Source organism: Polyergus mexicanus, unplaced genomic scaffold, assembly GCF_030449975.1.
Source record: "Polyergus mexicanus isolate NDT 795.1 unplaced genomic scaffold, iyPolMexi1.0 SCAF_23, whole genome shotgun sequence".
Lineage (NCBI taxonomy): Eukaryota > Metazoa > Arthropoda > Insecta > Hymenoptera > Formicidae > Polyergus > Polyergus mexicanus.
Genome location: NW_027223343.1, coordinates 1,864,165 through 1,889,518, shown reverse-complemented (window position 1 = coordinate 1,889,518; position 25,354 = coordinate 1,864,165). Strand labels below are relative to the sequence as shown.

The following is a 25,354-nucleotide window of genomic DNA, read 5'->3' as shown; positions in this document are numbered from 1 at the left end:
GCATGGTGTAGAATACTAATTTAAAAAAAAGAATAGAACGTAAGTATACAATTAAAATAAATTATAAATATAATATATACCATAAAATACATAGCTTTAATATATTTATTATTTTGTAAAACTATAGTATAATTAGTAAAGTATAATATAAAATTATTATCAAAATCATCTCTAAGCTTTTTCATATATTCCAAAACATAAATCTCATGCAATTTAATATAAAGTAAATTAAATAGTTAAAATACACACACAATTGTAAGAATATATGACGGATGAGTATAATATATGTATATAATATATATATATATATATATACATACTGAATCTCTATATGTACTAAGGTACAAAATACATGTGAGATTCAAGAGATGGGACAAATAGTTTAAATCCCTTTTATATGTACTTGTAGCTTACATAATAGTACTTTACTAAAATTATAATATATATTATATAACACACACATATATCTTCTCTCTCTTCTCGAATATATACTGGAATATTCTTAAATTACATATACATACATATCTTATTTAATAGAATGTATTATATATGTCTACATATATATTTTTTTTATTTCCAAATTATAAGTTTTAATTTTTTATACAAATTATATATTATAGTGCAATTTGTAGAATAAGAAGTAAATAAAATTTATGTAACTTTATCACACAACAAAAAATTTTCTTCTGTTTGTACAGAGAGAGAGAATCTATTATATTTTTATGATAAAAAAATATGTTTTATAATCCATATACACAGATAGAAAAACAGCAACCAACAAAATTTTGAATAAAGCTTATATAATGCATTAAAGACATATGATAAATAAAAAGAAAATATTAATATATTAATCCTTTGGGATATTCTATTGTTAAAATATGGATAGGATCAAGATGACCCATATGTGATCTTTAAGGGTTAAAAATATACTATAAATTATATAAGTAAAGCACACAATAAAATTAAAATAAAGTATACAACAACAAAGGACCAAATAAATGATAAATACATAAATTAAATAGAGTATTGTAAAACAATTTATGAGAATATGTGTTCAAATTAATGCAAGCTGTTAAGATAATACTCCAAATTATTAACATTGTATACCTTATATTTTTGATTAAATAAAATAATAACATGCAAATGCATGGAAATTGTTAATTTATAATTAGATTTTAACTATTGTGTGTAAATGTAAAAGATGTTAATGCCATGCGGCTTTAACCTAACATTTTCTAAATGCTGGACCATAGTTTATAACGAAAATGTATCTTGAAAAGAAAGAGAAAATTATTACAAATAATATAAAATTTACAATGTGTTATAATACAAACAACATAACATAATATATCGATGCATACCTCTATTACAAACTCTCAAAATCAATAAAGAACGCGATTCTGTTCTATTTCCTGACCTTTCTAAAGGAATATTTGCTGTTTCCGCGTTCACACACAAGTGCACGTAATGCGAGATGGAGGAACGAGGAACGAATCTATCTAGGCGGGACTTTTGTGCGCATGCGTGAGTATGTCATCGACCATATGACCGATCCATAGACTTCTATAGATATATATTGTATATTGTCAACAGAGAGAAGTCTGAACCACCAGGCACCGGGCACCGGGCCTAGGCCCTAGGCCACCCTAGGCCCAGCATTGAGAATTGAGAGATGAAGGGACAAATCTCTCTGGACGAAATTTTCGTGCGCATGCGTGAACTACATATCAAATTATTCGTTTCCGTATAATGAATTAATAATTAGAAATGAATACATTCCGTTCCCTTGTTTGAAGTAAAATAATTCCAAATCCTCTTAATATTTAATATATTTATTCCTATTCCTAATATCTTCTTTATCGTGCATAGGATCTAACAATAAGACGTTTAAATACTCGCACAGCAGCGCCTCTGCATACACTTTAAAGGAATTACATGGCCACAATCACATTTTTCGATTCTACTGGTAAAATCTCCATTTGGTGTGTGTCCATGCTATAGCCATAATTGTGGAGATCAGAAAAACGGAAATATTATGAATTTAATAATATATTTTATTAGCTGCGTGTGATGTTTTTTCATTTTAATATATATTACGCGGATAGCAATATATAAATTATTATTAAAGTATTTTTATATATATGCGTGTAACAAAAGTTTTCTCAATTTTTAATATAATTTTTAATTTAATATAATAAAAAAAATATCTGTAATCTGTGCAATAAATTATTATTAGAAGTTGATGTATATGCCATATTATTGTCTTTTAATCATAATAGAGATGAAGTCGGAAGTTGACCATATTGCAGGACTGAAAATGAAAAGATATATGATAGACGTCGGCCTTGATATTTTAAAATTCGTATATTTTATGAAATAATTATATTTAATCATACATTGTTATATTTGCTTCGAACAACGCTACAATTTTTATTATATCGAAATATCTACACATATATTATAAAAAAATTATGTACACCTCTTCATTTCTTAACACAGGTAGTCTTGTAAGCAACCACTATACTCACAATAGAGTTCAGTTTGAGCCATTTAATTTGATATGTATTTGTTGGTCTTATGGTTTATTAATTTATGTGAAAAAATATATAATTTTATTTAAAAAATATGTTTAAGTCGAATCGTAAAGACTAACAAAATTTTAAAAAGTTCTTATTAACCATATCCATTTTCCTTGAAGAAAATAATATTTTTCTTGATAATATTTCCCTATTATTAACGGCAATGATGTTATTCCTAGTTATTATGATAAAAATTCTATTTTTCTTATAACAATGTAGATAAAAGTAATTTACGAAATAATATGTTAACAAAGTAATAGGCAGGCTGGAAGAGCAAATAACGAATGTACGTGTAATATATTTTAAATTATAATTTATATAAACAATTCACGAGATTAGTCTTAATGAATTAAAGTTGACGAAAATAGTACTTTGACTAAAACAAGCATGTCGCAAATTGTGTAAAAATAATAATGCAAAATATAATAATGTCACAATAAACGTTTCTATCCTAAACTGGACTCTCTTTAGCGTAATAAAAGCATAGAAAAGTAGAATACAATCGATCAAATTATCGTAAAAATTATAAAAGAAATTAATGTTTTGATTATTGGCGCTCATGGATAAGCCCAAATAAGGCATGTCAGCAAAGATCAAAATTTATCATCCATCACAAAATTTTACCCAGAACTTGCTGGAGGACAATAAAATTGAAGTCAAATAACTGCCTGAAAATTTAATAATGATGGAATAGTGAAAAATTAAAGTGCAAATTTATAATTCAACAAAAACGTGACTTACTAATAGAGAAACTACTAACAGACGCAAAATAGAAACCAAATATAAAAAAAATATAATACAATAACGTTTCCCAACGAGACTTAATATTGCGCGAGCGAGAAAGATAAATGGGCTTCAAAACAAATAAAACTCAATAAGACGTACAAAACCATAACAGAAAAAAGAAATTAGTTATTTACATTACTATTAAGAACAAAAAGTTTCATTAAATAATAGATTAATAGCATCAATGCAAAAATATTAAAAAGAAAGTAGTTCGATCTTCATATGATTTTAAAAAATGATCTTAGTGAAAATTTAAGATTATCAACTTTTTTCTCCCTCAACAATTTATAAATTTTGTCTAAAACATTTTTTTGTACGATATCAAGTTTAGGAAATATATAGCTGCTTCCATTAAAGTAGAATACCTTGTTTTTTTTACCTGGATATCTATATAATGATAGTTATATCTAAAATATCTCCACATGTATGTTCTTTTTTTTTTTTTTTGCATAATTTCTGTCCGCCACATATGTTTTTTATACATATAGAAAAAAATAATAAAAAGAATATAAACTTAAGAAAATGGACTTTATGATAAAAACTTCATAAATTGAATATTTTAATATATAAACACTACATGAATTAAAATCCATATTTTATAATTCGACAATAGTGCAGTTTTTACTAGAATTGTTGTTACGAATGCCATTTACTTATTTTGTTGATTATTTTATAATAAAAATAATTTTACGCTACCACACTCAGTATCTATTAGAAATGGTGTTTTAACAGTAAATGTAAAATTTGATTTTCACAGAGAAATCTTAGATGCATTAAAAAACATGATTCGAGAAGATTGTAATTTCAATATTTACGAATAGGAGAAATGGGCTTAATTAAGAGCCAAGTGTGGTAATTGCAAAGTGCACACGCTCTTTCTTCAAATATGATTTATTAATTATCCTACGTTTCGGTCTCTTATTGGGTCATCAGCAGCTGTCAAACAATATATAAAATAGTAAATCGTAGACTACACAAAATTGAAAATTTGCATATAAAAATACATACTTAAATTAAATTAAATCGTGCATACGCTTCTTTCACGCTGATAGATCTTCGCGTATGCTAGATAGTAGCCCAAAGAATTAATGAGAAAAAGCTCTCAAAAAACAAATATAGCCCGCTTTAATAATGAACAAACGGCTAAAATTTTATAAAAGTTATTCGGAATCATGATCTTGAAAATATATGCCAAATTAAAGTAATTTGAAGAGAAAACACTGATGTTTTATTAAATTTTTCTATATATACATTCACGAAATTTAATATAGATCAAGTTATTATTATATAAAATAAGGAAAGTTATTTTTTACAGACAGAGTATTATATCTTTTTATGCTAATTTATTTTTTTCACATTGTACGTTTATTTTTTTAAGGGAAATTGAATTCATCACATTTGTTGCAACATTTTTGTCAAATATTAGCTCTATTATATAAATATTAGCTAATAATATATTATAATAGTCGTATAATATTGTATAATAATTTAATAATATTAGTTATTACGTATATGAAAATAGAAACAAAATGATATATATGTTTATACAATATTTTCGAAGCAATATCAGAAATTAGTATCGGCGCGTTATCATCATTATGTGCAAAATAATAGGGTAAAGTTCCGGGGAACAACTGCGCTTTTGTGCATTTTGTTAGAGAGACATTTGCGATACACTTCATACGCTACAAGCTTCTTGTTTGATCATTTACGAAAGTTACTTGTCACAATATACAACTGTCTCCTGATGATGACGCTTTGTATGAAATTCTGTGGAAATATGGAGGGTATGTGAAAATTTAAAATAATATTAAATAAATCATCTATATGAAGTAATTCAAATAGTTACGAGATATACTACTATTAATTATATAATAACAAATTAAATGTAACAAACTCTATTTGTATTATTTAGGGTCTCTCTTTATATAATTCAGAATATTTCTTCTATATTTTATTAAATCTTATATCTATTTAAATATTTTGCAACAAAAAATAGCAGTATTTTGGCCAACCTAATAAATAAAAATATAATATAAAGCAAGATGCAAATTCTATAATATATTTTATATACTTCTAATTTCCATAGTTGTATTGCTGTATTTTATTTCTATTGTAATAATCAAAGGATAAAGATAAATATGATGTATATATATATATAAGAGATAATTGTGAGAGGAAATTTTCTTTTACTCTCTCATCTCTTCTTGAAAAGTTAATTATAATAATAGCAATAATAATATATTGTAATTAAATCTTATTGTATATTATCTGCTTTCGTTTTAATGTTTAATATTTTTTATTTTTTATTAAAAAATATATATATTTTTTAAATATTTTCTACACTGTTATTTAATATTAAATAAACTTATATTTATCGAGAAATAATTTTTGATGTTACAAAAAAACCTGTTTTTTAAATGTCATAATTAATAAGTTTTAATGCTAATTCATACAGCACGGAACGTTGCAGCAATGTTACGATCTTGTAAATTGCAAAATATATATTTTTAATAATTATTTTAGTCAAAACAGTTTTATTTGGCTTGCTGCTGCCGCTCTCGATGCTAAATGGAATTGAATCTGCCTGCAATTACTTTCAAAAATTAGAAGCAGGACAAACATATCATGTGTATAATCCTGATTATCCGTCTAAGTATAAAGGTGAAAATAATTGCACATGGCAAATGGAAAGTCGTTTTAATGTCGAAATAAATTGCACTGTTAATATGCCAGCGTCTGTTGTAAGTTTATAGATAAACATTTTGTTTAAGCTTTATGCATGAACTTAGCGGTAACTGGGTGTTTTCAAGCTTAATACAATTTAATAAGAAAAAATAAAAAAAAAAATATATTTATTTCCTAGCTTTTTGCAATGTAATATGATTTTGATCTCAAAAATACTTTTATCGATGTTACAAATTAAAAAAATTTGTAAAGGATACATATAAAATTTTATTTTCTGTTTTAAATTAAAAATATTTTTAAAACCTTTAGCACATTGAAAATAGATTCGTTAAAAAGATTAATACAATATTTTAATAAAATTTTTATTATAAAAAATATTTTATCTATATTATTTTATGTATTATTATTTTATTTTATTAGAATGGTTGTACTCAAGATACTCTTTCTGTCCAAATTGCTGGAAAAAGTATGCAGAAATACTGTGGTTTCGGTTCACTCATTCTTGAAGGAAAAAATCCGATTATAAAATTAGATTCACCCTCTTACTCGCAAGGAGGTAAATTTTTATGCGAAATTCGAGCAGAGAATCCGTTTGATGAAAATAATTGCAAATGTGGTTGGAAAAAAGTAGTAAGTGTAAATTGTATCTCGTAAAATGCCATTTATTAATAGGTTTGTTATTATTTATTTATTACTTGCTTTTTATAGTTTATAATTTATATAACTATTTATTAAAATTATTTTCATTTGATTAAGCGTTTAAAATAAAATATTAACTATAATTAATGTTACTTGTTTAGACTAGAATAGTAGGTGGTACAGAAACTGGGATAAACGAATATCCTATGATGTGTGGACTCGTAGATAGTACTAATAAATTGATATATTGCGGTTGTACTATAATATCTCAACAATATGTACTGACAGCAGCTCATTGTATAGAGAATAAAGATATCGTAAAAATTGGCGTTGTTGTTGGTGAACACGATGTAACTAAAAGTAATTATTGAAATAAATATCTAATTAATATTTATAAAGTACAGTACATAGGTAAATGTTTATGGCTGCAATAATATAAATATAAATCGCTTAAAAGTCTTTTTTTTTGTATCTGTGAGTATAACACAAGTTTATTTGAGAGAGCTATAATAAAATTAAATATTCGCGGACTTTCAAAGTAATGTGCGTATTAGGGGAAGAGCGGGAGAAAGATAATTAAACACACACATATATGGTATAACTATTTTAATATAAATATCATTGATCTATTCATACAGTTTACTGTTTCTATACTAACGATAAGAGCAAGTTTGTCTCTCTCATTCCCTCTATATTTAATATTTTTATTACCTAAATTAAATTTTCGCAAAGCATTTATAGACATTAATAGATATTTCTGTGTAATATATTTTTTTTTTATATTTATTTATAAAACATAATGGTATAATTTGGTCGGATAATTTTGGAATATGTAATCTATATATTCATTTTTTCTAAAAAAAATTGTTTATACGCATGCAATGCATTATTTTTTATATTTCATTAAAATTTATTGCTTTGCCATAAAGATAATATTTTAGTAAGCTTTAATATTTAATAGCAGTTTGAAATATTGTTTATACATATACACAGGACAAATAAAAATTAAGAGACTAGTACTCATATTTTTGATATAAGATTTTTGGAGATTTGCAAATTTTTTGTACGGATTGTAGGGGAGGAGACTAACGCAACCAAATTGTTTCGCATAAAAAATTGCGAGATACATCCTAATTACGAAGATATTCACAACGATATAGCTGTGTGTAATATTGACGGATACATAACATATAGTAATGAAGTCGGCCCGGCCTGTTTACCATTTAAACATAGACAAGATTTGTTCACTGGTAACACTGTAGAAGCATTGGGTTAGTACTTTTTATTTTATTATTATTATCTCATTATATATATTAATAATCATTATTGATTCCGTTCTAATTCCATTTAACTATCAGGTTGGGGTTTATTGGAATATGCCGGTAGTAAAGCGACGACGCTACAAGAAGTAGATTTAGATGTGATAAGTATTGAGGAATGCAAAAAACATAATCCCTATATAAGTGACGGAAACATATGTACTTACACTTCGGGAAAGGACACTTGTCAAGTAAAGAAGCACAATTTTTTATTGTTTGATAGTTATTGAAGCAAATTTGATGATGTTATTTAAGAACGGTAATATACAAAGCATCTCAAAATTATATTTTTTCTGTTTATTTTGCCACAGATGGATGGCGGCGGGCCTATCTTATGGCAGGATCCTATTACACATAGACTAGTATTAGTTGGTATAATATCTTCCGGTATTGGATGTGATGCAAACGAACCAGCTGTCGATACACGTACAGGAGCTTACGTTGATTGGATAGAATCTGTGACACCTGGTAAGAGTTGGCAAATAGGCAAATTAGAAATATAAAAATCTCATAAAAGATAATATTAATATCACGTTTTTATTTTAGATGAACAATATTGTAAAATAGAGTAATTTCTTTACATAATTGTTTCATAAGGCTATGGATCTTTGTCACAAGTAAAACGGTGCTTTGTAACTTCGTATTATTGCAAAAAGATACGTATAAAATATGTATCTATATTATCTATACTTATAAATATGTATCTATAATCTATATACTAATATCTCAACAATGTTTATATATATCCTCAATAATTATTATATTTTAATTATATATAAACAATATTTAATTATATTTGCTTGCGTTTAGAAAATACGACTTTTGATTTAACGATTTATTTACTTCTTTGACTATTCATAGTTGAATGCTTTTTGTCCTTCCAATTTATTCTCCATAATCGGAAGTTTTTTGCTCGGGAGAAGAAACAATAAACAGAACACTTTGTAAGAGCTAAAGCACAATATCGAAAAATGTACTTTAATCACACGTATCTAAAAAACATAATATTCAAGAATAAGAATTTGAAAAAAACTGTTCATTGAAATTAAAGTGAGTGTGTGTGTGTATGTGTGTGTGTATATACGTAAAATTAAATTGCTAAGCAAGCCGTGTATGCTATCTTAGAGAGTAGGGCTTGTAATTAAGTACTAAACCTAGATTATATTTGTTCCGGAAATTAATCCAATCAGCACGAAGATATATAAGTTTAAAAGTTTTGAAATGCATCGATTAATTGCTTCCGCGAAGTTCGATCTTAATTCAGAATTTCAGAATCATTTCTGATTTCAAGCTTATCTACTTTTCGAAAATCTACAATGTTAGCCGATGTAAAGTGAATATATATGTATGACATTTGTTTGGTTTCGATATGTAGATTTTTAGTGTTGATAAGTTAAATTCCGCAATTCAATTTTTGATAATTGACCTACTGATTTATGTATTACATTTTACAGATTTTTTGTGTTATATAATTGTATGGTTATACATATATTTATTCATAATTATGTATACAATGACATACATGTATGATTATATACAGGGTGTCCCATTTTAATCTCCTCAGGCAAATATCTCAAAAACCAAGCCCGGAAGAGAAAAATGTTTCAGACAAAAGTTGTTTGGTTTCGAGGGAGCCATAAGATGGTGACAATGATTTGACCTTGGAAAATCATTTGAAGGTCATGTGAAGGTCAACTTTAAAATCTTAAATGGAAACCCCCATTTTTTATTTAGTATTCTTGTAGCTGACATCGAGAGCTTTTCAAAACACTATAATAAAGTATTTTTTTATTAAGTATTTTTTGAGTTATTTTATATTTTAATCTGACATATTTTGATATAAAAAATTAAATATCTCGTAAAATATTTAATTTTTGATAATCTTACTGTAATACTTCTATGTACAGAATAATGAGACAAATCAATTAGTATAAAAAAAAAATTGTTTTTAAGAAAATTATTTACAATGTATTTTTTAAAACAATTATTTGTTTTTTTTTGCACTAATTAATTTGTCTTATTATTGTGTACATAGAAGTATTACGGTAAAATTATCGAAAACTGAATATTTTACGAGATATTTTATTTTTTATATCAAAATATGTCACATTAAAATATAAAATAACTCAAAACGTACTTAATGAAAAAATACTTTATTATAGTGTTTTGGAAAGCTCTCGATGTCAGCTACAAGAATACTAAATAAAAAATGGGGGTTTCCATTTAAGATTTTAAAGTTGACCTTCACATGACCTTCAAATGATTTTTCAAGGTCAAATAATTGTCATCATCTTATGGCCCCCTTGAAACCAAACAACTTTTGTCTGAAACATTTTTTTCTTCCGGGCTTGGTTTTGGAGATATTTGCCTGAGGAGATTAAAATGGGAGACCCTGTTTACATTTAACCAAGAATCGAAGCGACATGAATTAAAATTATGAATTATTGTCATGATCCTTATAAGCAATAATTATTTCTTCAAAAATACTCGAAGTTAAATATATTTTATCCGACGCCTTATCATATTTTGATTTTTAACGGCATCTAAATATGATTCGGATTAAGATCGAACAATTATCAAATCGCAAAATCGAGTAATTAATAAAACGAAAGACCGATTAATCGCTTAATAAATATAATATAATTAATCATAATTTAAAATATATTTTATACATTTTAATATTCCACGTATACATACACCCCGTATACATACCGTGTATAATATAATAATACATAAAATATTTTGGCAGCGAATTAGGACAATATCTAACATCGGTCTTGACGACGTAAACATTGACGCGCGTCAACATCGTTTACGTATCACGGTCTTGTTATCATTTATACGAAGGCACTTGAATAGAGCTGTAGTGGGGTGAGACGCTCAAATTCCTTTCTTACGTGTTTATTATCATTCGCGCGGCGATACTCGAGCGCTAATGTAGCAGTGCGAGACTCCATAAAATTCCTTTCCTAAACGCGATCGCGACAAGTATCGAGAAGATTAATAATTAATTAGTCGTCGGTACCGTCATCGTGCCGCGGACGGTTTTCGCGTCTTTCGCATCGCGTGTCAGTACAGCATTGCCACGAGTCGTACAATGGCTCATATGCGGCACGCGCATTTGTGCGTTGAACGCACCCTAGTGCGTCGTCGTTGCCGTCATCGTGCCGTACGAGCAACGATGCGTCGCGTTTCCGCGTTTTCGCGTTTTCGCGTCGTCGCGTTTTCGCGTTGGACTTCTATCTCGTTTTCACGATTGTTATCGAGAATCATACTTCGTTGCCGGCTAAATGGGATGTCTTTCAGCGTTGCAATTTTTAATATATTAATACCTATTAATATAATTAATTTTATATTAATATCAGTTAATATTAATACTATATTAATATTATATATTATATCAATATTTATGTATTAATAAATTTAATATATTAATGCAGGCGCAATGTTAAAACGCCTCAGTGTCGCGGCTGAGGTGAATGCCGGCCGCGTAGCAACGTATGTTCGTGCATAGTATAGATGCATGTTCGCGCGGTTAATCTTGAACTTCGGTTCGAGAATCGGTTGTTGAGGGCACGTTCTGCTCCAACAAACGGTTCGGCCCGAATCGGTTAGAGTTTGGTCGATCGTTTTGGAATCGTCGTTAATGGGTCCCTTCTCTTGTACCGTCTAACAGCACATTGTAGCGATACTAACATGTTTGGCATTTGAGGAGCTGGCTGTATTAATTAGGTTCGATTTTCGCGCGCTAGAGAAGTTGATATCCCGCTTTCGAAATGATCTAGATTGTTAGCACCTAGGAGGTGGATATCTTCATTCTCGACCCGTCTCTCAGCCTTACGATAAACCCGGCTCAGTCTGTACGATAGAGACTTGGTGGTTCGTATGAAATCGTTCCTAACGAAGTACGAGTCGGCCCTCGATGGAATCGACGCGAACCCCATTCGCGTCGATTCCATCAATCGATTTCGTCTTCTTCCGCTTCCGCTTAATCTTTGCTCGAAGTAATCGGTGAATTCCCGACTTGTCGACTCGAAGTGTGATTCTCACGTGAAGCGGGGTTCGATCGTGCCGAAATTCGAAAGTGCGGGAGTGTCGTTCAAAGTATCGCGCGTATAAGTGCGGAAGTAATTTTTTTAATAAAAGTGCGAGTGTGCCGTTTAAAATATCGCGCGTGTGAATCGACCTGAGGGGAGGAGGAGGCCTAGGAGAGGCATAGGGCGTCGGTAGAGCAACCCTGTGGTAAGTAAATTGTTATTTGTATATTAATTACTTATTAATTGCATACGTGCAATTTAAATTATGCAATTAATCGCTCGTAACGCTTGTTTTTTATTTATTCGATTTTAACAAGAAAAAATTAGAGAAAAAGATTTTTATATGACAGCTATAATATTGTAAAAGTTTCTATTTTTAAATTACAGCTTTTATATGAAATTATTAGAGTTATTAGTAGGTTTTTTTTTCAAAATTTATAAAATTATTTTATTATAATCTATTTTGCTGCTATAATTTGGATCTTCTATTTGCATGTTACAGATCAACGTAGCGACCCCCTGACATTCTGAGAGGAGGAGGAGGCCTAGGAGAGACATCCTGCACCGGCGGAGCAATCCTAGGGTGAGTATTTATTATTTGTAAATTTGTATAATAGTTGTTAAAAATCGCGTATGTGCATTAAATCGGTCTCATTATTTGAATGAATTAAACAAGAGAAAATTAGACAAAAAGATTTTTACACAAATTCTATAAAACTTTCTATTTGAAAAAAGTCTTTTTATAATTTATAAAATTGTTCCATATTTATAAAAAGCTTCTTGGTATTGTACGCATTGCATATAAAATATTCTGCATAAAATATTAATTATATTTTTGACGCTGCTATAATTTGAATTTTATATTTCTATGTTACAGACAACGTAGCCTCATGACCAACAACTCCGCTGTTGCGCAACAGTGCCGGTGGGTGATGAACTTTATTTAATTTTGAGGTAACGGATTCTCGTAGATATTGTAGATGCAAGTATAGATTGTAGATTATAAATAGATCCGTGGCCTCAAAATGGATAGGCTAGAATAGATTGAATAAAATAACTTTCAATATATTTTTTCAATATTCATTAAAATATATTACAGGTATAATTGAAGATATAAATTAAAATAACAATTTGAAAAGAATATAAAATATTTTGTTCAATTGATAAATTTTATTTAATGAAGAAGTTTGTTTAGTGAAAAGAAGGCGCTACTAATTTTATTAATTGTATACAATAGTAAAAATTTATTTTCATCTTTTGCGCCGGATCCTAATTTTTCATAACCCATTCATCCATATTATCATATCAATTAAAATTTTGCTTTAATTGATATAAAGCCAAATTATTCAAGTATTAAAGTATATAAAATATAAATGTTTTATTAATTTGATTTTAATATAAAATTTATATATTATTATAAATAATATTATATTATTATAAGAATTTTAATCAATTAATTTTGATTGATAATTTGGCATTATATTAATTAAAGTAAAATTATATTAAAACGATGCATAAGAAGCGGTCGTAATATCTCACGAGCGTAAACAAGCGTAAAATTACGCTCATGCACCGGCGATAATAATTAATCGGCAACGGAAGGAATTTTTCTCCTTCATTGCCTTTTGATAGAGGTCGAAGCATCTCTGGCTAGATATAGCCAGAATGAATATGGTCAGGATCAACGAAAGGTAGAAGTTCAACTGACCCAACAGAAGCAACATAGTTGACCAATATCGTGGTCAAAAGGCGCAAAAATACACACGTTGGACAATACATGTGTTTGTGCATTTCTATGTGAAATGGCACGTAATTAAGAATGCTACCGGTGCATTCTATTAGAGTATACGTGAGTAGGACACGCGAATAGAGCACGCGAATAGAGCACACGAATAGGGCGCGCGAGTAGGGCACGCATTTAAGACACACTCCCCAAAATTTCAGTAATACCAGATTCCCGCTGGATTAGCCAACGAAAGTAAGGTTGTTAGGACTATCTATTAAAACTATCTTAACTTAAGATAGTCATTTAATTCCTTAAGCATTTAATTCTTTAAGATTCTTAGGAAAACTAAAAAGTAGGATTCTTTTTAGGGAAACTAAAAAATGAAAATTAATTATAAAAAAATTGTAGAAAAATTAAAATTATTAACTTTTGTACAATTTAAATTAAAAACTAAATAATAGAAAAATTAAAACTAATTATAAAAAATTCAAAAGTAACATACACATGCTACACTTTTTTTTATAAATAGAAATTGCATATATATTTATTATGTACAAAATGAAGTATAATACACATGTGTGTTACATTTTATTTTATATATTTTAATTTGTATATATATATTTATTATATTGTTATATAAATTTATGTAATGTTAAACATTTGAAGTAAATGCTATCTGGTATCAGTTATCTACATATATCGAATATTATGATACTAATAGCATTAATTGTAAATTATACTCTAATGGTCTAATTATAATTGTTCAATAATTAATTGTAAGTATTATTATGTTATAATTATAATTTATATATTGTTATATAATTGTATTAATAATATTATAAATTTCCTTTTTTTTTGTAAATTACATGAAAACTTACCGAAAGAACATATAATGATAGTATAATAGAAATTTTAAATTAATATATTTTTTAATTTTTAGTTTTTATATATTATTTGTTTTAAAAATATTTAAAAATATTATTATTAAAGTTAAGAGATTGTGCGTTTTCATACCGAATTGTTGATAAATTCGGGAAATTGTATTTCATATTTTATAAATATCACGGATATCGTTAATTCTTCTAATATTTAATAGAAAAATTATTGAATAAAAATAATGAAGACTCGATGTTAAGCTGACGATTGAATATTAGCTTTTTGTTCATAAAATTTGACGACTGCTTTCAACATTGCAAAATCGCGAGTGAATTATTCCGAATTTTATGATTTAATTTTGATTTGATTGATATTTATGAATTTCGTGTCGGAATTAAATATTTGTTAAATTAATTAATTAACTACATTGTAAAAATCGCGTTCTTTTCACGTTCTTGGACGCGATCGCTGTCTTAGCTAAGGGGTCTTATCGCTACCCCTCTTGTCAGGTAAACGTTAGTAAAATTGCGTGGTTCGTACCGGCAAGGAGTCGAAACAATCTTCATCGTGGAGAATTATTTCTCGTCGGTTCTTGTAAGATCCATCTGCGACGTCTAGTTCGGTGCTCTGTTGAAAATTAGGGATGTTCGTTACAGGATTGGAATTAAACCCAGGTTTTCCTGGCGATTTCTGAAAGCAGTGGTTTCGGTATCTTGATACGTGATACGACAGAGAAACAATTGATTTCTGAGAAATAGAAGTTTATCCTGTTATAATTTTCCTATAGTTTTTTTCTTATTCTTTTTTTTCAAAGAGTTTTAATCATTAGCACCATTAATTAAATCTTTCACGTTCATATGATCGCCCGATAATAGATATACTGTCAGGTTTTCGCAAAATGTCATACAAAAAAGTCGAGAGATCTTTTGCAACATTGGTTAAACATAATTAAAAGTCTCTTTTATATCTTGTAGGATGTTATCCCCCCAAAAAATCTACTGTTTTCAATACTAGAATATATCTTTATACGAGATACGAAAGATTGTGATTTCCGAAACACGATAATCTATTCTATTATAATTATTATATTTTCCTATAGTCTTAATTTTGTTCTTTCGAATTTGAAGGAGTTTTAATCATTAACAGCGTTAATTAATTTTTTTACACACACACACACATATTTATAAAATTATTTAGATATTAACTCTAGTTGCCCGTTTTTTCAAAATCAAATAAATTAAACTTATACACACATACTTAATATTTGAACTGTCAAATGCGTAGCTCAGCTGTGACAACCTTTTATTGATATGAAATAATGCACAGTGTAGTGTCGCAATAATCAATCGGTATCGCGGAAAAGAACAATACTTGCGAGTATCCAAGAGAGATTTAATATGCCTTTCTTAAGAGTAGATAACGCTATTTTTAAAAAATTTAGGAAATAAGTGAATCAACTATTATTTATTGTGATAGTATAAATTAATTATTTAATATTTAATTATATATTATTAACAAAAAATTACATTAAGAAATTATATATATATAGAATACATAATATGAATTTAATATCGTATTATTTCCAAAGAATCTATATGCAATATAATCAATTCGATACTTGAATCACGGCAACTAAATAAAAGCTTCACTAATCGACCACAAAAATTGATTTTTCTTTTACTAAAAGTTATATTGATCAAAGCAGACAAAGCGGCAATGTCTAATTAAGAATTTTCTCTATTCACAGTTATCAGAAATTATGAGAATTTCGATCAATCCAATTTTCTTTATAATTGTAATTTGAATAAATTTAACCAGAAAAAGTTCTATTATAATAATGTAATAATATTTCAGAATTCTGATTCGTCCATTTTTGAACAGACTGACTGAATTTATCGATTTTCCAACTCGTGCAATAAGATTTTTTTTCAATGTAATTTATATTTAATTCACACTTAACTTTTTATCTTTTTCATCAGATAACCATATAAAGCGTGCTTTTCAAGATGTACGGTCAACTGATTACATTTGCATTTCTGCGAAATGTATCGACAAATTCAGTAATGTATGGACAAGATAGCACATAAATCAATAGTTCTTAAATTATTCTTCGATTCTGCAAGTAGCTTTTGCAAACGTGTTATTTTTGTCAAGAGGCTGGACGAGAGAGAAAACTGTCACGTAAGTACATCTGTTAGCGATATTTCAGCTCAAAACAAAATACGACAGCGAATTTCCGCTTTCTGGCGAAGCGCCAGCTGACGTGGGTGCTGCATCCAATATCGCGATTGCAGAATGAGGTAATATGTTTTCTTGCTGGATCGTCATATTTTTGTTTGATGACTGATGGCTAAATTGACAAATTTATTGAGTATGTTTCCGCGAGTTGCCTCGTATCTTATGGTAATTACAACGTTGACTGTTCTGAACTAAGACTAAAACAGCGTTAGTTAGCAGTTTGGAATTGGCTCACGTTTATTTATCCGATTTGTAAAGTCATATTTTTTGAATTACTTTTTGGATTGTCTTTCTGACAGTTTAAGCATGTTGGTTACATTAAATTGCAAAATAAAATAATCAATTTTTAGAAACAAATAAAAATTGATTTAGAGATTATTAAATCTAAGATTAAATAGCCATTGTACTTACTGTACTTGTATTATAAAATATTTATTTTCTAGCAAACTTTTCTTCAGAATTGGCAGATAATTCACATCTCTGTGTTTCTATATTTTATCCGATATTTCAGGTCCGCTCTTCGCTATCTATTTCTTCTTGTCTATTGTCGATGCCAAAGCTCTTTTGTATTTTAGCCAAACTATAACCGCGAGTATCCTTTACAAGAAGGGCGCAAAGGATTCCGGCTAGCCAGCAAAAGCCAGCAAAGAGCCACATGGTCTTTGTAACACCAAGAGCATCCAGCATTTCTCCAAAGGTCATCGTTGCTATTAAACATAGCAGCCAGTTGCAAGTGGCTGCACATGCAACGGCGGTCTCCCTTATTTGCATCGGAAAGATATCGCCGAGCAGGGCCCACGATATCGGGCCGATACCGATATTAAAAGCGGCGAAAAAAAGAGCTGTCCAAGTTGGCGGCATCCAGAAGTAGATATCGTCGTACTCTGGATCCTGATCCCTCAATGCATAAAACCATCCTGCAAATAAATAATCAGAAAAAAGGTTTTAATCAATGTTAGTTTCATCACACTCATTGCTAATTTTATTAATAATTTTCTTCTATTTTCATAAAAGTAAAAATCTTTAACTAATAATTACGTAATAATTACTTGTTCTTTAATTATCATAATGCCTTTACATGAAATGACAATGTAATTTTATCCAATATACATACATATATAGAACGTAATTAAATTTTAAGTCTTTTTATTATTTTGCGTATCTTTCGATAAAAAAGATACTGAAGAAAGAAGTTAAACTGAACTTTTCCTGCAAGATGAAGAAATCACAAACTGCAAATACTAACTGCAAAGGAACTTTCAGCTACTCATTTCTCTCTCTCTCTCTCTCTCTCTCTCTCTCTCTCTCTCTCTCTTTCCCTCTTTCTGTCAACAAATTTTAAACTTTAAAATTTTTTTTACTTTTGCTATAAATCACTCTTAATAAAAATTTGTATTTTATTTGTGAGAGAGTTTGGAGAATTTTATAAAAATATTGTAATAAGATGAAAGAGAAAATTTTCGTACTAATGTCGTAAGGAATTTACAAATTACATGATTAATAACGAATAAGCAATATATAAATTGATTGAAATTTTATTTTCGGCACGTATTTATTCAGAATATTATGTCGTCCGTAATAAAGTGCTTTAAATCTTAAGCAAATTAGCAGTTATTATCTGCATTAATAAGTATTTATTTATTATATCACGATCGGGTATTGTTTACCTAACAGTATCAAGAACAGTCCCATAAGCGTTGAGGATACAATTAATAATATTCGACGTCCGACTATGTTTATGAGACCCATAGCTAGGAAGCAAGATAGTATTTGTATACCGCCAATAACGATGGTCTGTTCGCTTGCGGTTAAATTGCCCGATCCGCCGACGTTGAAAAGCGTCAATGCGTAAAAAATCATAGTATTAACGCCGCTCAATTGCTGGGCCAAGAATGCGAAGAAGCATGCGAAAAAGCAACTTATAATATATCGATTTTTTAAGATACTCATTGTGGTCTGTAAAAAAAATTTTCCCATTTTAGGGTTTTAATGATAAGTTACAGAAAGCAAATAAGTTTTTAGAAAACTTAAAATAATTTTCACACAGTATCTTATTTTATAATGATCGGCAATAGCGTTTCGTTTCTAAAAATCTTTATATATTGATTCACAATAAATATCAAATACTTGGATTGAAATGATCACGTTTTTTATAGTCGTAAAAAATATTATTTTAACAAAATTTGTCATTATAGATATGGTATGTAACACGCGCGTTAGAATATATATAATATGTAGTATTAATAATATCTATATTCGCAGAGTCATTAAAAAAAAAGGAAAAGGATTACTTCTTATATTGTATTGTAATAAAACTGAATTGTACAATTTTTTAGTAATAAATTTAAATTAAAGTTGTCAAGAAGGATTATCTTAACAAAATTTGATATATAAAGGTATAACATATAATATGCGCATTAGAAAATAAATAATAATAATTAAGTATATAATAGTAATTATATAATATATATTAAAATAATAATAATAATAATAGTAATTATAATAAAATTATATATAATAGTAATATAATAATATATATTAAAAAATAATAATAATAGTAATTAATATATTTAAAAAATCGTTCTAAAAAAAGATTATTTTTATTATATTGTGTCAATAATAAAATTGCCAATATTAATTTTATATTTATTAAAATATAGAAGTTTATTAAATTGAGTCAACAGTTTTTTCTTGTGTGCAATTAATTTAGACAGTTTATGTAAATGTTTGCGAAATAATTATCTTTGTTTTATCTTTATGTGTGCATATGCATGTATACATATACGTGTATATAAAAATAAATTACTTACTATCCTCACAATTTTATGCGTCTATTTTTTTATTCAATAAATATATCTTTGCAAAATATTATAAAATTGTTTTATGACGATCTTATTATTGTAATATAGTAATACAATTTTGTATCTGTATTGATAATAGAGGCATAATTTTCTCGATTAATATTTACAATAAAAAATAAAGCATTTTACCTTTTTTGAATAACATGCAACAGCGAGATATTTTAATTCTTCCATTTCGATATCATCTTCACAAGCTTGGCCACGGTACCATTTTAGACAATCTCTGGCCTTAATTTCGTTGTTCTTCGTGAGATAATAAAGAGGACTCTCAGGCACTAGCTTTATTAATGCAATCGAGAGGCACGTCACAGCGCAGATTAAGCTATATCTGATTATTAACCATTTCATAAGTTTCTCTAAAGTTTAATTCTGATTTGAGTTTTATTCTTCATATAATTTATTAAGGTTGATGAAGAATATGCGATGATCTATATGGTATTAACAATGTACATGTAAAAAGTATATTAAATTATACTGTAGATTCAAATATTCACAAGACATAAGTCATCGAGATATAATTCATCGCATAATTTCTAGAAATTATTCGCCAAAAATGATCTTTGATTTTTTGGATTTTAGAAAATATCGCATGCCATCAACTGTGCTTCTCTTAATCAGTAATTGTCATTTGATTATTATAATTAAGTTTGTAAATTTTGTGTATATCATCAATGTTGTGTAAGTACCTCCATATAGTATCGCGCTCATCTAAGATATGGGCGACCACAAATGCATACATAATTCCGCAGTTGATCAAGAGATGGAAATACATAAGAAGTTGTTCTCGCAAATCTTTATCTGCTATTTCTGCGATATAAATCGGAGTCAAAATGCAGAATGTTCCACCGCTCATACCGCATATGAATCGACCAATTATAAGAAGTAAAATCTATGAAAATATTTGATATATTAATAACAGATATTTGTGAAAAATTACATATTACATATATGTAATTTTTAGGATTATAACGCGTGTCATTGTTTTCACAAATCTTTATTTAAAAAATTTAACAAAATATTTTATTTATACATTAACATTGTATTCCAATATTTGAACTTTAATCATTTTTTGACGTTAAAGTGAGATTCAGTAACGAGGCAAAGTAAAACTCGTGTTTCATGCTTTGAGACTCATTCAGCGACAAAGAGTAAATTTGCTTTCACTTTAATCTCATGCGATCTATTATATAAATGACATTTTGGCAAAACTTAAGATTTAATAATGTGACACGTGGAAGCATACTTTCTGGCCGGCAAAGCAGATAAACGCCCACCCGACGATAAATCCTGGTATAGTCAATAATATGATTGTGGTACGGTTGAGATACTTTATAAAGAAAGGCACGAATATTACACCGATGCAGGCACCGGCGTTCACGATACTACCGATAAGGCCAATCTCGATACTGTTAGCGTTCAAGATATTTCGAAGGACCTCTCCTGTACCAGAATTCCAACCGAGTGTGACACCGAGAGCGAAACCGCCGAGAGAGGCTAAATTTTCAAACAAAAGGATTACTAATTTGCTGTGTACACTTTAATAAATTAAATAAACTAGAATATTGCCAAGATATATTACTGGCATATTAAAAATTTCAAATTCTACTTCAGATAAATGTATTTGATTTTTATTATTATTTTTTTATATAAATGTTATTACAAAGTTAAGATTATTTAAATTATATTCTTTCTAGATTATTTATATATAAAAATTTTATATTCTATGTGTATGTGCGCATTTGCATGCGTGCGTGTGTGTAATATATATAAGGTGAACAAGATCTGGCTTACCATTTGTTAATAATAGATAGATTTTATAATTACTTGAAAAAGATCCCTATATTAAAATGTCGAAATTAAAATAATTTTTAACTATTAGGTGTACAACTTTGCTTCCGCCGTTTTTTCCCGAAATATCTTTGAGGCGTTTTGAAATTGCTTGTTGAGTCACTCCCAATGATCGTGCCAATTCTTTTTGACTTTGACTCGAGTCTTCATTAAGTAATGCCTCCAATTCTGCATCTTCGAAAACCTTCTCTCTTCCACCGCTATGCCGGTCTTCGACGTGAAAATCACCGTTCTTGAAGCGTTGAAACCACTCACGACACGTTCTTTCACTAGTAGTGGCTTCACCATAAGTATTTGAGAGCATTCGATGAGCCTCAGCCGCAGATTTCTTCATATTGAAGCAGAAAATTAAAACCTCCCGCAAATGACGAGAATTTGGCTCGTAAACTGACATTTTCAATCGAGAATAACTTTATGATGCGGACACAAATCGACTAATGTTTCTATGGGGTTATGTTGACAGATGCCCAAGTTTATTGCATGACGTCTATGCTCTATTTATTTCGACCACTACTTACCGCTAAAGCCATCTATAGGAAAACGGCGGAAGCAAAGTTGTACACCTAATAAAAAAATCTTTAAAATTGGACGATAAAATTGCCTAAGGTCTGCGTTTTCAGATACACAATACATCGTACAATAGAGAGAGTACTTTTAGATATCGATCCGCTATTAAATATGGAAATATAATTTTATAATGACATTAAAAACATTTACATACATATGCGCGCACACACATACATTCGCACACAATAAAAATGTCATCTAGAAAAATTTAACTTGCATAGAGAAGAAATATAAACTCTATATAATTTTTAGTTTATATATAGGTATATTGTATATATTTTTGCGTTTGCGGATCGATATATACCAAATTTCGCGCGGCGGAATCGTCACTAATACACTATCATTTTTATCTTTGCGCCATAAATAAGAAACACTATTTAAGAAAAGGTAACTTAATAAAGCTTTAACAGAACATGGTAATTAATTAATTAGCAAGAACTATATTTGAAACGCGAAAATACAGCTCAACAATAGTTGTCAATCTTCAAAGATATTTGCTCTTGTTGATCAACAACTCTCTTGACAATAGGCTCGGAGATCTTTCGGAGATTTTCCGGAGACAGATACAGCGGATATCAAACGTAACCGTGAAAGACAGTTTCATGTAGGGACAAAACACAGGATGTAATAGACTGCCCTTCTTCTTCAAGATTATCTTTCCGATAATCAATAGCGGAAGAGCATATTCCACCAATGTGTTCTATATGTGTTCATCTTGATTTCAGGATCCTCGACGAATCTTTCCGCTTTACCTTGGGTTCTTGCTCAAGTTATCGAACATACCGAATCCAATCAAACCTTAACGTCGACTTTAGGGTTTCGATGAGTTCCAAATTTACTTTAAATTTCTATTTAAATTACCAAGCGACATGCCATACCGCACCCACTATTTACTCCATTTCAAACTCCGTCTTCATGCGCCGTTGTCCTTGAGAGTTTTTGGACAAGAGAGGGGTATACAGAACACTGGATCTACGGTAGACCCAGTGTTCTGAAAGAATTCTTCAAGTCCCTGCCTTGACATTTGCCCTTTAAGAGCTTTGAACAAGAGGAAGTTATTCAGAATACTGGCTCTATAGTAGATCCAGTGTTCTAAAAGGGTCTCTGTCTCGGCATTTGTCTTTTGTCTTACAGAAAAATAACGGAAACTATAAGTCTTCTTTGAAAGAAACAGTCTACTTTCTATTTCAAAGAGGCTCAATTTTGCGTTCGAAAAAATTAAAAAGAAAATTTTTCCGTATAAAAGGAAACGCACACATACAATTTTTTGCGAAAGTCATCGCCTTATTTAAGAAATTATTTAACATTTTTTCAAATAATAATTTTTTTCTGCAAGCTACAACTGTATAATTTAATTTGTCTCAACCGTTTGCTCGCGCTATCGAATTGAACCACGTTAAGAGCTCGAACAAAAGGACATTTTCGTCAAAGTTATTACTCTTAAAATTTAATTATCAAATTTCTAAATTTCTATTTTCTTAATTTCCAAATATTAATTTCTATTTTAAATTCTTATTTTTTACATTTTTATTATTGGTGGAACACTTAATTGAACAAAAATGTCTAATCCAGCACATCATCATTTATAATGTCAATGTCTTCGACACATGGCTCTAGAGCTTTGACGCAAAACATTGAAAACTTTGATTTGTCAAGGTCTATCTTTTTTGTCTTTTAGTTAAAAATCAAAGCAAAATATATAAATATGATGGAATACTCTATATATTTGCATAAAAACAATTATATTTAAAAACTACACAATAACTATGGCAAAATTATATATGCAGTTTGACTTGAGAGTGTGATACTTGAAAACAATACATACACACACAAACACATGCATGCGAGAGAGAGAGAGAGAGAGAGAGAGAAAGAGAGTAACAATTTTGATTGTAATATTTTATATATACATACATATATTTTTAACTCTCTTCTCTAATAATATAAATTATCTTAAATGGTTTTATTAAATAATAGAAGGATGTACTTAAATTTATTATTTTTTTAAATATTATATATGTACTTTTTATTCTTAATTTATATTACACAAGATTGTTAGAGATTATTCTTTTAAAATTAAAAAAAAAATATAAATAATTAATAATTAAAAAAAATTTAATATGTTATTAATTCCTCAATTTTTAAAGATGATTTTTTTTTTAAACAAGAATTTGTACTAAGAGAATTTATTCTGTTTGATTTAATTTGGCATAAAAAATCATCTTCATATCGAATGTAATCTCGATTTCAATGCATTCTGTTAATTTGTGTAATTATTTTTGGTTAGTTATAAATTATATGGATGCATTTCATGACACTATTGTTTGCAATATATTTCAAATTGCTGCAGCTATGCTCATTATTGTTTTTTGCTGTCACCCAACCATTGTGACCACAAATTCCATTATGTTGTTCTTGCTAATTGGTCAAACCATTAATTTGACTTAACCATATAATAATGCTTTATTTATCGAGGCTGAAAAACTTCTCTGTCAGTTACCTTAATGTTCGAAAAATTAACGGCAAAACATGAATGCAATGAATAAATTAAAATTTAGTCATCGGAATATTGCGTAATTATTTTCAGTCAATAGAATAATGTATAATTAATTCAAAATAACAACATAGAATTTTGAGATTCTATTTTTGTAAATTCATATAAAAAAAGTATTGCGATAAAAAATTTCAAAAGAATTCATAAAAAAAGCTATTGCAATAAAAAGTCTTAAAATAATCTAAAATTTAGTATTTTTCTATGGTATGTAATATATATATTGTTTTGGCTCTCGAATATAAAAAATGATTAGTTTTATTACTGTTTCATTCAATATTGGTTTAATTATTGTTAATATTTCGCAACTTGAAATGATCGTTAAATGTAATATTGTCCACATTTACCTATAAAAGCAGCAATCCGCTGATTCCAAAGGTAGATTCTATTACCGTCAGTGACTTCGGAAGCTAATGTCGATGTCATTTTCGTAATTGGCGTGATGAGCGATGCTATCTAAGCGCTGTCGTAGTTCTCCAACTGTCAATTGTCAACTCCCGATATAAGTCGATTCGAGCGAATTCAGTTGCATGACTGATCACACAGGCGAGTTCAATATGAACATATCGATTTCGCGTTTAATGCGAGCGGATGTTTTGTCAAATTGTATTGTTTGTCAAACGCTTTGATTCGTGATTT

General features: G+C 28.7%; 2 protein-coding genes across 2 annotated transcripts; one reads left to right on the top strand and one right to left on the bottom strand.

Moving 5' to 3' along the window:
* The first annotated feature begins 4,988 nt into the window (after window positions 1-4,988).
* On the top strand, window positions 4,989-8,834 carry LOC138942584 (venom serine protease-like). Its single transcript, XM_070312920.1, has 8 exons — window positions 4,989-5,152; window positions 5,892-6,109; window positions 6,474-6,683; window positions 6,854-7,052; window positions 7,769-7,963; window positions 8,051-8,202; window positions 8,323-8,479; window positions 8,558-8,834. Exons 1-8 carry the CDS (start codon window positions 5,113-5,115, stop codon window positions 8,581-8,583), a joined length of 1,197 nt encoding a protein of 398 aa, XP_070169021.1. The 5' UTR covers window positions 4,989-5,112; the 3' UTR covers window positions 8,584-8,834.
* An 8,561-nt stretch (window positions 8,835-17,395) lies between these two features.
* On the bottom strand, window positions 17,396-25,141 carry LOC138942744 (facilitated trehalose transporter Tret1). The gene is made up of 6 exons (XM_070313211.1): window positions 25,063-25,141; window positions 20,993-21,243; window positions 20,436-20,638; window positions 19,879-20,077; window positions 18,556-18,844; window positions 17,396-17,805 (listed from the first exon to the last, which is right to left on the bottom strand). The coding sequence occupies exons 1-6, from the start codon at window positions 25,139-25,141 to the stop codon at window positions 17,396-17,398; spliced, it is 1,431 nt and encodes a 476-aa protein (XP_070169312.1).
* Window positions 25,142-25,354: the final 213 nt, after the last annotated feature.